Raw genomic sequence first — 13,171 nt, forward strand, 5'->3', positions numbered from 1 at the left:
AGAGGCGAAGGTGTCCATCTTATAACAGCTAAAGAAGAATAAAATGAACACATTACACATCAGTGGATGTTTTGCTTGTACGGGAAGGAATATTTTTTTCGAATTTGGAGAAGTGGTTTTGGCTTGGAGTTTGTTCTTCCAAGCTTGCCTAGCAGTCGTCAGTCGTCACTAGCGGTGAGTGCCATAGCCGGTGTGTCTACAAAGCCCTAATTAGACGTGGAGGACTAGTGACATAGTATCGGTTTGATGATTCGGTGGTAACTCATCGGAGACTTGCTAAGAAAGGTGAATGCTGAGTGGAAAAAGAAATTTAAGCGTAGAAGGCAGTGCGAGAAGTTGCTCGGGAACGACTAGCCATCAGATTTGGTCCGTGCGGCGAGCGGTGATTTTTGGGCGGAGACACCGATTGGCCGCTGTGTGGTGGTACTAGCATCACTGTTGGAGCCATTCTTTTTCGCGTCATGATGATCCGATGCTGCAAACAGTTGGGTCAAATCAAGATCGAAAAGCAGGAGGACTAGCAGAGGAGTGGTACGCTAAAAATACAGGGTGGGGGAGCAGCGATCAGGTTGTTAGACAGCCCAGGTACAATCATTTCTATCCTCGGCTAAACAATTGCGAAATGGGCTCACACTCTGTCGGCTGGAGACAAAAATGTTTAGCACGGGCATCGATACCCAATCGAACTGTGGATGTCAGGCACGAACCGAATTTTTAAGATTCTGCTCGTGAAATTTGTGCAGGGAAGCAGCATTTTGTTTTGGAATTGAAGGACATCATAAGCCGGGAATCATGGGGTCAAGTCAAACGCTGAAACGCGCATGCTTGCTGGGGTTTAACTCGGTAATGTTAATGTGACTGCACGGCCTGACCGTAGGGAGGAAGGACAAGCACGGTGGCTCTGCAGGTAGAGTGCTCAGCGCCTGGGGCGAGTAGGTTTTGATTCCGTCCCTGTTCCAGCTGCTACTGCAACGGCCCACACTCAACCAGTGAGGGAGGAACCTTGATCGCAGAAAGGACACCTTCCTTTTCACCAAATACTGCCAACCTGATCTAGATGAACTTAATCAAGGCCTTGTTTAGTTGGGGAATTTGGGAGGTGCCAAATTACTGTTACAGCACTGTAGCACACTGTAGCGTTTCGTTTGTATTTGTGAATTATTGTCCAAATATTGACTAATTAGGCTCAAAAGATTCGTCTCGCAAAGTACAACAAAACTGTGCAATTAGTTTTTAATTTCATCTACATTTAGTACTCTATGCATGTACCGCAAGTTTGATGTGATGGGGAATCTTCTTTTTGCATAGTGTCAAAGTTGGGAGTTGGGAGTAACTAAACATGGCCCAAACCACCTCAGTCTGTCTCCCTGCATTTGCTTTACGGCAATGGCAGTTTAATATGGGATGTCTCAGAGGAACAGGATTCAAAGAGGAGAAAAAGATACGCAGCCCGGGCAGCCGGGCCGCCGAGCCAGAGCCGGTAGGTCACAGGTCCACAGTTCAGACGGACTGGGAAAGGGGTTGTCCCTTTTCCGGCTGGGTCCCCCGGCCGTCGCCCTTACCAACCCCTTCACGTGAACGGATGGATGTCATTGCCAGCAGCAGCGGGGCGTTGGGCTCCGCGGCGCCGGCTCCCTGCTGGAGCGAGAGGACAAGCGGCCTCTCCTTGTCCTGCGGTCCTGCCCTGCCGAGTCCCGTCGCACAAACCGGCGGATCACGGGGCTCACCTCTGCTCCCGACCCCAGCCCGGGAGTTCCATTGGCCGTTGCTTGCTCCGTTGCTCGCGAACCCAGTGCCGTTCTTCTCTTCAGGATTCAGTCTCAGCCATGGACCCATGGTAGCTAGTAGCCTTGGAGGAACGGAACTGATCGAGAGGCGAGCAATGGGGCTTTCTTTACATCTTTGTCAGCATGCCTGCCACTGCCATGCTCAGTTGTTCTGACGACAGAAGCTGCCCACTTGTGTGTGCTTGCTTGCTCTTGCGCATGCATGAGAGAGAAGATGGGAGAGAGTAGAGAGAATGAGAGATTGGCTTTTTTGCACAAAGAAAGATCAAACACCATCCTGCACGAAGACTCGAGGATTTTGCCCTTTCGCTCCTTGTTCTCACCCGTGTGGTTTTACCTGCATCAGCAACGCCAAGGACCACGTACACCCACTCCAGTACTCCACTCAGTATCAGGCACTCACACAGGCCAAAATCCCAGGCAGCTTTCTCATCTTTTCTCGGAAACAAGAAAAGCCATTTGGACCGGGGACATTTGAATACATCCATCCGGCTCCGGGCTACAGCCAGAGCAGCCAGGTCGTTTGCTTGGACTTCTACGACGATACCAACAGCAGCAACATGATGAGCAGCACGAATCCTTGTGGGGATTTCCCTTTTTTGAGACTTGAGCTGGCCCTTTCTGCTTTGCAGCTTCTCTCCCAGACCCTTTTGCTGAGTACCCTAGCGTCGAGCAACTGTCAAGGACCATATCTCTCGTTGATCGCCGTGCAAAAATGGCCTTTAGGTGCAAAGCCCTACATAGAAAAGGGATTACCATCAGGAGGTCAGGCTGCAGCTGCAATCCAGGGAAGGGAGGGGCACGGGCATGTGTGTGTGTTTGTCAGGTACCTGTGGTCTCCTCTGTTTAGTCCTTGCCGAGGGGCTGCAAACACTTGTCTCTAGCGCCATGGGAATAATAAGCAATGTCCTGATCAAGGCCAAGGGGGGTGCTTGTTTATTTTTGTTTAGGTGTGTGTGGGTTGGGGACGAATGCTGAGGATGGTGACAAGAATGACGCCCGAGATGCCCGGGCTCCTAGAAATTTGACGACGAGGTAGGCATCTGTTTTCAGCTCAAAGTGTGGCACAACCGTCCGGGCCCAAGGGGATGTCATGTGTGTGTGGCCACCGCAACGGGTGTTGGATACGCGTGCTTACTGCACGGAATACCGTAGTCACGGCACCTGTATGCCTATGCCTGATTGCCTGAATCGTCAGGGCTCTGTTTCGTTGCTTGAGACTCGTGAGCAACAGGGCAACCGACCACTCCAGCTTGATTGAACGCCGAGGAACCCAAGAGGGGACAGCATGACAAAATTTAACGGTGCGTACTCAAAAGTGTAAAATCTGCAACTAAATTCCTCGGTGAAATCATTCCTGATTCTGAAACTGGTACGGTGCACCTGAAATTCGGCCAGCGAAGATGAACGCTGCGCGGACAGCAATGGCCGCCGGCCCGCCGCCCCGTCAAGCATTGCTTGATGCCAGGGTCGACCGAGCTGGTTGAGGCCGGCCCACATGGCCTGATGGACGACGGATTGGCTGTTGCCTGTTGGCAGGTCCAGGCTACCATTCCTGGCCGACCGCGAGTCCAAGAGGGCAAGATTTGTGCCGGCCGCTGCGATAGCGTAAGCTGATACCAAAACATACTCCACTGCGATAAAAAAAGAAGCAGCTGTCGGTGTTTTAGACCGGCAACCCGTCTAAGGGTACCCTAGGTGGTCTTTTGTGCGGTAAGGATCGTCGAGAATTAAGGAATCAATGGTGACGCAAGGAACACGATTTAGACAGGTTCGGGCCGCTAGATCGCGTAATACCCTACGTCCTGTGTGTTGGTTTGTATTTGATGAACCGGAGTTGTTCTCGTGTGTCAAGGTGTTGAGGTGTTGGTTCTTGAGGGGGGATCCCTGCCCGCCCTTATATACACGGAAGGGCAGGTCTACAAGTCTGAGTCCTAGTCAGATACTATTACAGAGTTCTACTCGGTAATGGCCCGAGTAGTTTTCCATAAACATACTTGACTAGTCCGAGTAGGATACGCTCATCCTTGTTCTGATCTTGTCCGAGTACGTCCCTTGGTGGGCTGTCCAAGGCCTACTCGTGGACCTGGGGTGTATGCCCGACATACTCCAATATGCTAGACCGTGGATCCTACATGCATATCCCCCAAGGTCTCCAGCGGTTTAGCATCGCGGCGATCGACAAAACCACGGCCAGAGTTTGATTTCTCTTCTCTCATTCTCAACTAAACGACGTGAAACCTAAAGGAAAAGTCTAAGCGATGATAGGTCGCGACCTGACGCGAGCGCGCGACTCCCACGACACGGTCCAAACCTACTGTAAAAAATTAGGATGCGCCTCCCGGTAGCTCGTATACGTATTCAGTTTCACTTCTTACAGCCTGTTCGCTTCGGCTTATCAGCCACCGAACAGTGTTTTTCTCTCACAACAAATCAGCCGTTTCAGCTTTTCAGCCGGCTTATAAGTCCAGCCGAACAGGTCCTTGAAATGTAATAACTTTCTTGATGATGTAATAACTTTCTTGTAAAATGTCTGATTTTAATTCTGTTCGCGCTACTGTGTTCCTTGCTATAAGATCAACAAAACAAATTCATGAAACATATGTTTTGGAGTGGTGTTTTTAAAGTAGCAATTTATATTGTATGTGTAGTAGCTACCTATGTATAAATCTGTATCAACTTATGTGTAAAGCTTCCAACATAAATTGTTAGAATTTCTTTGCATAATGTTGTTACCTATCTAAAGTGTGTATCTAAGTTGTATACAATTTATTCGTAGACATTTACTCTACATAAGTTGTTACAATATCCCTATGAAGTTTGTAACAACACGGAGATAGTCACGCATTCTCTACATAAACTGATACTAATTAATAGTTGATACAAAGTCACTACGTATAAGTTAAAGGTGCTAGTAGACATAGAAGGTACTATACTGAACAGCATAAGTTGGTACACGTCCATTGACAAAATCATACTACACATAATAGAAAAGTTTCTATTTCCAAAATACACATAAGTTGTATACTTTATATATAAGTTATTACTAGACTGATATAAGTTGACGGAAGTACAAAATCGCTTCAAAACATATCAAATATGGATCTTGTTTTGTAGATCTTGTTGTAAAAAATATAATAGTGCAAACAGACGTGAAAACGGAAATTTGACGAGAGAGTAATGATCACTTAAAAAATATGTGCGTTTTTTTGTTGATAATATCATCACTGAAAGCGACGTCCCATGATTATGGGAGCAGTTGCCCCGGCTATCTCCTGACACTTCCTGGGACACATGGCAGCATAATACGTGTTAGCACAACAGGTCGCGCGTTAACCTCGTCAAAACAAAGTGTCGGCTACTCGGCTTTGCAAATTCCCGATCCAGACCATGGATCATGGCAAAGCTGCCTAGGCCAGGGCACCTAAGCAAAAGCATATAGCTATGTTTGATCCAAGTGTTAATAGACGAAAGTGCTAAAGTTTAGCAACTTTATGCATTAGCCCATCCAAACAGGAGAGCTAAATTTTAACCCACCCTAAAAAGGTGCAAAAAAAACATTAGCCGGTGAGGAGAAGCTAATAGATACTGATGGATTGTGAAAAGACCAAAAGGGGAGAAAGAAACGGATTAGGTAAGAAGATAAGGAACAAAAGTGATATTTCATGAAATCCATTAGACATGTCTCCAAGCAGAAGTGCTAATGGATGAAAGTGCTAAACTTTAAATGAGCTAAACTTTAACATTTATTAAAATAACTTTACCGATAGCACATCCAACCAACCCTGTACCACGGTCCTCCTCCGATCCAATCATATCAAGACGTGGACACGAGAGCTCAGACAGCTACAAAAGCAACAGCGGCTCATACCGCCACTCGTGCCAATCAATTCCGACCACAGTAACAGAAAACAGTTCAACCGTGCATTTCTTCATTTGCATTCAACACCGAGGGAGCATCACGCTTACCGCCAGCAGCTCTCAAAGTACAACCAAAACCTTAGCTTAGCCATTTTCTTGTTAATCCAAAATTTACATTAGATGGCATGGTTGCCAGTACGAAGGAAGCAAAAATCTGGAACCAAACTTCCATGTGCTTTGCAAATTGCAATGTAGTTTAGCTCGGCCCCAATGAGAAAATGAATATTCTGTTCTAAGTGTTTGTTCCTCCATAGAGTTTGTGGACAGGAGCTTTCCATGAATTTTAAAGAACCCCATGGCTGACTCCACCAAGGCGGTGGGCAAAATTTTCACTGTGAAGGTTTTCAAACAAGAAACCCCGCGCAGAGAGTTGCTGCTAGTGCTACTTTCAAAAAGACGCACAGAACATAGTGCATAATACTATTAGCTTAATATTGCCATTGGCAGGTTGCTTCCAGTTAGATGTTTTGGCTTCTATTCCACCCATCATCTTCAGCTGCTGCTATACATAAAGAGCGGTCTGTTGAAGAGAGAAGCAGCATGGATCAGAATTTTTAGGTTTGCTGAATTTCAATGAACCAAATTTCAAACTTATCATAGCCATAATAACAAAGAACAGAAGAAAGGAACTACTGGTTGGGTTATCTAAATACGGTCCACACAGCATATGACACAGGCTGATGGACTGTAACAAATCTCAGAAGTAGCCCATAAAGTATCCCAGGCTTCTTGTTATGTTGCACCACAGCCAAAATATGGTGATGAGGCAGATGGTTTTCTTCGCCAGCTTCTGGCAACCAACCTTGACAAAGAACATAAGCTAACAGAGATGGCATTCTCAGACTCGAATCATTCCTCATCTCTCTCAATCAGAATGAATTAAGCTTTTGATTTTTTTTAACTAAATAATGCAGAACCATGTGAACAAAAGTTTAATGCACTGCGATCATAGCTCTAACGAACTTGGGTAATCAGCTGTGGTGCCATTCCATATAGCAGTTGATATTTCTAGGAGAGAGTACAAGACACTATTTTCATGATGGTGCAAGAGGAGGTTGCTACAAATCTGTTCCTTGGTTGCAATAATTTCTCTACATTTCTTACACAAAAAATTCGAACAGAAAGAAAGGACTCAATTACAAGAATCAAGATTACCTGATACTGTTTGTTTACGAGAAAAAATCAACTGGTTGCTTGACATCCTTCTCTAGTAGTAAAGTCTTCAATGTGTGCATGATATCAAAGCCTGGGTCCAGCTTGCGTTGCCACCCCTACAGAAAAATTATCATGTAAGCATATTGTGTATCTATCTATAAGAAAATTGGGGTAAAGTTAACATGGGTATCTATAAGAAAATTGGGGTAAAGTTAACATGGGCAAGGGCTATTAAATTAGTATGTAGCGTAGAAAACAAAGGTATAGGTAGCTGAAACTATAAACTCTGGACAAGTCTACATTCAAACAGTAATGCACACCAAAAATATCTAGGAAACATGCTGCCTTATGCAGTCTCATATGAAGTTTGGTCAAATGAAGTTAATATCCACAGTAGGGGTTTCCCTTTCCACCTATTTGATTCCTTTTAACAAAATGAAGTCCAATATAAAAAAAAAAGTCCATGCTATCTAGAAAATTAATGTCTTCTGATACAGTTAATAATCTGTTCAGTTTGTACATTATCATTAAACCTTTCTTCGCAAACAGGAACCTGATTCTGCATATCATTCAAGTCAATAGCCTTTTTTCAGTACATTCGAATCCCTTCTGCGTATACTGTCACACATAATAGCTAAGATTCAATATTTAATATATCAATTTTTTTAACAAAGAGGTTTACCTCGAGGACCAAAATGGTAACCATTACAGTACAGATGTTGCCATCAATGTTGACTTTGTGGCGGCGAACTGTATCAAGCAATTGATGCATGCATTCAACAGGATGGAAAACGTCCCCTTCAGGTGTACCCCAGAATGTAAACGTCTTGTCCAGTTCCTATAAAAAACGAAAAATATTTTATTATTCATGCAAAAACATTTGCACAACAATTAGTACTGCAAATCAGTGGTAACAGCAGAAACAGTCAGCAAATCAAGATGCATTCATCAAAGGCTGGGCTGAAATAAACAACCAACAAACAAGCAGAGCATTAAGAGGAACAAATATGCACCATACAAAGCCAGAGCCAGCGTATTCAAGAAATGCTGGTGATCAGTCAAATTTTGTGTCACCAAAGCCACATATCCGACTTCTAGAAACCGTCCCTATTGTCTACTATCATCATATAGTTAAAAATCATCATGAACTGTGCTGGGTTTAACAAAATAGTATCTGCATATGCCATTGCCAGATCAATCAAGAGTGCCACCACCTTTCAAGATAGCCACAAGTCAAAAAGGCTCAACAATAAGGTACACGTAGAGCATTCAGACATCACATAAGTAAAAATATCAGATATAAATAAGTTCTAAATGTTTACTGCTCTTTTCCTGAAGCATAGGTTTACATTTTACCTCAGTGAAGGCCACTGGATTTGGACAGCTCTGATTCTTTGACAACTGAAGGGTACACTTAGCAGCAGTAAGACCATCTCTAGTAGCCACCGCCTTGAAGAACTGCTGTAAGTTATCCCGGTCAGCTCGTGTGAGCTCCGCAGTCATGCCCACGTCAAGAAACACAATATGGGGCTTGGCTCTGAAAAATCTTCTTCTTGAAAGCTTGCTCTCATTTAAACGGACAAGAATGTTCCCAGGGTGCATATCCGCATGAATAAAATTATCCTCCTACAGAATCAGGGGAAACACCTTATGAACAAAAAAAATTGCACAATACATAGCATACATGACTGGACAAAAACACTACCACTAAGTGAAAAGAGAAGGAATCACATAATTAAAAAAAAATGCACACATACCAGAAGCATCTTTAGGAAAGCGTATGTCCCAATGTGTGCAAGGTCTTTCTTCATCCGAGCATTCCCTTCGATTTCATCCATAAAACGAGAAACACTTTCTCCATTCTCAAAAGTCTCAACTAGGACAGATGGATGCACAAGTGGATACAAGGGTTTTGGGAAAGAAACATGTCTCCATCTGCGGAAGTTGTATATAAAACGACTCAAATGAGCAGCTTCCCTAGAAAGATCAACTTGAGACATCATGAATACTGCAAACTGGCGAACACTCTCATCCAGCCTCAGCCAGCTCAATCCAGGGACGATATTAGAAGCCTTAGCCAGAAGATTGATGAGTAGAAAGTCTCTCTTGATTGATTCTCCAACACCAGGATGCCTCACCTTAACTGCAACATGCTTTCCAGGATGTTGATGTTTTAGTGTAGCCCGATGTATTTGTGCAATGCTTCCAGAAGCTACAGGGTTCTCATCAAAGGACTCGAATATTTCAGAAAGCTCACGACCGAATGCCTTCTCAATGGCAGCCTTGCTGTAAGCAAAGCCATGCGCTGGAGCTGCACTGTGAAGCTTCGCCAGCTCAACACAGAGATCGCTTGGAAAAAGATCAGGGCGTGTTGCAGCCCACTGGCCCCACTTGATGAATGCTGGCCCAGCCTTTTCGAGGGTCCGGCGCACAAGGCTAAGCCACCTTCTTCTGAATGCAACACTGAACTTGTCAGCAAATGGAGCTAATGCAGTTGCAGGGAAGAATAGGAATGTCAAATGCACTGCTCTAATAAGCAAAGTCATGCCCTCCCAGATTGACCAAACAAGAGAAGACAGAAACTGGCGAGTGTCTTGTGCCTTTGTGATGATTCCATCCATTCTCGGCATGAAGGATCGTGAGTCTGCCAGGACAGGTGGTGCAAGTGCCATCTTGCCAAAAGCTAGAGCCATAACCCCAGGGATGATATGGAACCTCGTAAAGGATAGGCTAACAGCGCAGGCTGCTCGGCTCATCAGCGGGAACCGGGGACCACGATACGAGTACATATGACTGAGCCGCTTCCATGCCAATTGCGCTTGCTGGGTTGCTGATGAATTGGCCACTGCCACAGAGAGTGTGCGGTAGCCTCTGGACATCCTGGTTCTGCACTTGTGATCCTCACCTCTGTTCTTTCTAATAATGACCTTGTAATGTGAGAACATTCTTGAGAAGACAGCTGGAATCTTTCGCCTCGTTGACAAGCCATTGTCCCTCACAGCTGTATAATACCCACTCCTGTTGCTCGGATGGGAATAACTGGCCGCCCGTCTATTTGTTCCGATCGCCAATAGCCTGCTCAACAATGTGAACAGAAAATGTCAAGGAACTTGCAAGTTTTCAGGCTTAAATACCGCTTGGCAGAAAGCTAATTTTACAAGGTGAAAATTAAGAACTGAATATGTGCACAAAAAGGAAAGAGGCTCGAGAATGTTTGCTGTTGGCCTGATCATACTACTACTATGCCCAAAATACAGTATGAGCTCAGAATACAGTGTACGTGGTTTTTTGTTTCCCAAATGCCAGCAATGTACTCATCAAATCCCACATTGATTCTCCTGAACAAGAGCAATCTCTAACTTCATACATAAGCTACATCGTATGGATAGATAATCACAACAATTCCAAAAGCTCCAAGTTCCATGGCTTCACAAGTAAAGGTGGACAGGACAACCAGTAAATCCAAGCCTACTAGTATGCACACATAAAACTTGTCGTGCCTAACTGAAATTTCCACCTTCAAACATTACTACCTTCGTGAATTTGCCAATTTAAGCTAAATCAGAAGGCCAATTGATCACAACAGTTAGTAAGATTCAGGGCGCCAGAGCACTGCTACGAATCAAACAAGCCGCACGCGAACCCTGGGCTACCTTATACTCAAAATTAAGCCAGAACGCAGCCGTTTGTAACAAAATCCGGAACCCCTGGCTATCCACCTTTAACCCCCCCCCCCCCCCCAACACACACACACCAACTGAAACAGGAGAAACAGGGCACGAACGGAGGAACGAGGAGAAATCGAGCCGCACCTCTCGCCGACCCCCACCAGCCGTTGCATCGGGGACGCCTGCTTCTTCTGCCTTCACAGGATCAAGCCCCCGCAGCCCGCAGAGCAATACCACCCCTCCCCTCCCCTCCCCTGTCCCCCACCAAAACCCCAGCACGGTCCGGCCCCCGCGCCACGATGCAGCACCAGCGCACGGGGACGCAGCCGAACCGTACCGAACCTGCTCGGGTGGGGACGACAAGTGGAGGCGGCGCGCGCCGCCGGCGAGATACGAGATGCGCCCGTGTCGCGTCGCGTCCCGCTCCTTCTCCCCCGGGTCGGTGGGCGAGAGGCGGAGACGGAGAGTCCTGTTTCCCCTTTTGCGGAATCGCCTGTGTTTTTTTCTTGTTTAAGGGAGTTTTCTTTTCCGTGCTTTTCTTTTCGGTTTCTTTCTTGGAGAGGAGGGCATCCACGAGGGTTTATTCCCCGATTGCCCGGAAGGCCGGAACCGGAACCATGTCGGCCACGCGCGGGTCGCGGCTCAGGGGTTGGTGCTTTGGTCTCGGCACGCCGACTTGCTGGTGCAAGGTCAGCCGTGTCGTATGCATGCACAGTCGTGTGCCAGCAAAGTTGGAATTGCCATCTCGTCTTGTCTCGTAGTGTTAAGCTATGCGCCCTTCATTTCATTCGGAGAACAACGTGTTCGGATATGTGAAGTTGTAGCTGCAAAGCAGCGAACTTAACGTGTGCCAAAACTTGAACAGGGAGGGAGAGGTAAAACACAACGATTGGGATGTACACAAAGTAAATGTTCGACGAACTGGAAGAACCTGTGAGTTGTTAGAACTTTCAGCTTGTGCGAGACGACACTTCGTGTCAGGTCGTGTTAATTTGAGTCTTGGGGCATAAGTTGATTTTTCTTTTTTCTCTTGTCTCTCCTTTCTCAGAGCTCAAGTTAGTATGTGTCGGTGTGGGCTGCTTTTTTTTTTATAAAGTGGTGTGGGCTGCTTGGTAGCGCGGAGGAAAAAAGAGAGAGAAGAAGGAGCAAACAGATCCAGCCCAACCTAGGCCTTAATTTGGAGAACAAGTAGCCCACGGCTCTTCAAGTAAGAGCACCTCTGTTCTGACTCTCTAAGCTAAAATTTGGTAGTTAATAAGAAAATCGTGGTCCAGCAGAGTTACTATCTGACTCTCCATTCTATCCAACTTGCCAAACTTTCCCTCACACTTGCCAAAGTATGGGTCCCACGCGCAGTAATTGCCAGAATGGAAAGTGCAAAATGGAGAGAATGCTGTAGTGCGAAATGGAGAGACTATTGGAGTGGATGGAGAGTATATATTTTTAGAGAGGAAACTAGATGTTAGGATTTGGAGAGCGGGAAATGGATAATCTGTTGGAAGGAGCAACTCAGTATAGAGAGGAATCTTTTTACCAACTTGGACAAAAAGTTAAGTGGAGAGTTAAAAAATGGGTTGTCGGGTAGAGATGCTCTAACGCATGGGCTATAACAGTTGGCCTAGCCCATAATAAGTCCACCAAGTCTCAAATGTCGTATGGCACCCGGTAGGACTAGCAGAGACGGTATCATGATAAATACCCTGACTGTGATGAGATGAAAAGTTTCGTAGCTCCATGTTGAAAATTGTAAATTTGAGCAGAAGTTGAAAATGACATGCAAAAGTGTGAAAACTTTTGCGTTGGAAGTCTGAATTATACTCTTGCGCTGTAAGTGTGAAATTCCCGAGTGCAAACTTCTGAACTTTTGGCAAAAAGGTTGACTTTTGTTTTGGCTGAAAAATTTAGTGCCTACCCGACTCCTTACAGCCACGAAACTGTCGGGGGCGCACGTGCGTCAAATTAGCATTTTCTCTCTCCAGCTCCAGGTGTTTGGAATGTTTTGAACAACTTGCATTGGTTTTTCATCAACTAGAGGATTCCAGTGCATGCTTGCATGGCTTTCTCGAACTAGCTTTCCATGGTTTGTTAACAGAGTTTGCCGAGTCATGCATGGTTACATTTTTTTGGTAATGGAATATGAACACTCCGTCCTCTGTATCTTGGAGATACATGCATGCAGCTGTACACTCATGATTACCTTGCGCATTCTAATTTGAGTCTCTCCCTTAGTCGTCTCTTATGTGGCATGTGCCAATCCCTTTCTCTCTTTTGAAGCGGAAAGAAAGGCGGAATCGTAAAGGCGTGACGGAAAGAAAAAAATCATGTCCGCACCAAAAGGCTATGCAACTGTACACAGCACACTATTCTGTCACCTCCTTTTCCAAGATTCCCACTAGCTTGAGTGCTTGACAAGTCTTCGCCCTCTTGAAAACTATGGCCCCGTTTTCTTCCACTGACTTATTTTTAGCACCCGTCACATCGAATGTTTAGATACTAATTAGGAGTATTAAACGTAGACTATTTACAAAACCCATTACATAAGACGAATCTAAACGGCGAGACGAATCTATTAAGCCTAATTAGTCCATGATTTGACAATGTGTCAATATAACCGATCAGAATGTTGGTGACAGGCTCGGC

At 45.4% G+C, this 13,171-nt stretch overlaps 1 protein-coding gene across 1 annotated transcript; it reads right to left on the minus strand.

The window, feature by feature from the left end:
• Positions 1–5,634: 5,634 nt before the first annotated feature.
• Positions 5,635–11,048, minus strand: LOC101781824 (ABC1 family protein YPL109C, mitochondrial). The gene is made up of 6 exons (XM_004957952.4): positions 10,676–11,048; positions 8,621–9,938; positions 8,220–8,489; positions 7,546–7,701; positions 6,864–6,979; positions 5,635–6,228 (listed from the first exon to the last, which is right to left on the minus strand). Exons 1-5 carry the CDS (start codon positions 10,702–10,704, stop codon positions 6,878–6,880), a joined length of 1,875 nt encoding a protein of 624 aa, XP_004958009.1. The 5' UTR covers positions 10,705–11,048; the 3' UTR covers positions 5,635–6,228; positions 6,864–6,877.
• Positions 11,049–13,171: the final 2,123 nt, after the last annotated feature.

The sequence above is a fragment of the Setaria italica genome, chromosome II, assembly GCF_000263155.2.
Source record: "Setaria italica strain Yugu1 chromosome II, Setaria_italica_v2.0, whole genome shotgun sequence".
NCBI lineage: Eukaryota > Viridiplantae > Streptophyta > Magnoliopsida > Poales > Poaceae > Setaria > Setaria italica.

Bases quoted from the DNA above. Each gene is read 5' to 3' on its own strand.
- LOC101781824 (XM_004957952.4), bottom strand. From the start codon at position 10,704: ATGCAACGGCTGGTGGGGGTCGGCGAGAG. The intron at 7,702-8,219 runs GTAAAATGTAAA...CGTTTTTTATAG, and splicing joins ATCCAGTGGCCTTCACTGAG to GAACTGGACAAGACGTTTAC. The intron at 6,980-7,545 runs GTAAACCTCTTT...ATTTTTCTGTAG, and splicing joins TTACCATTTTGGTCCTCGAG to GGGTGGCAACGCAAGCTGGA.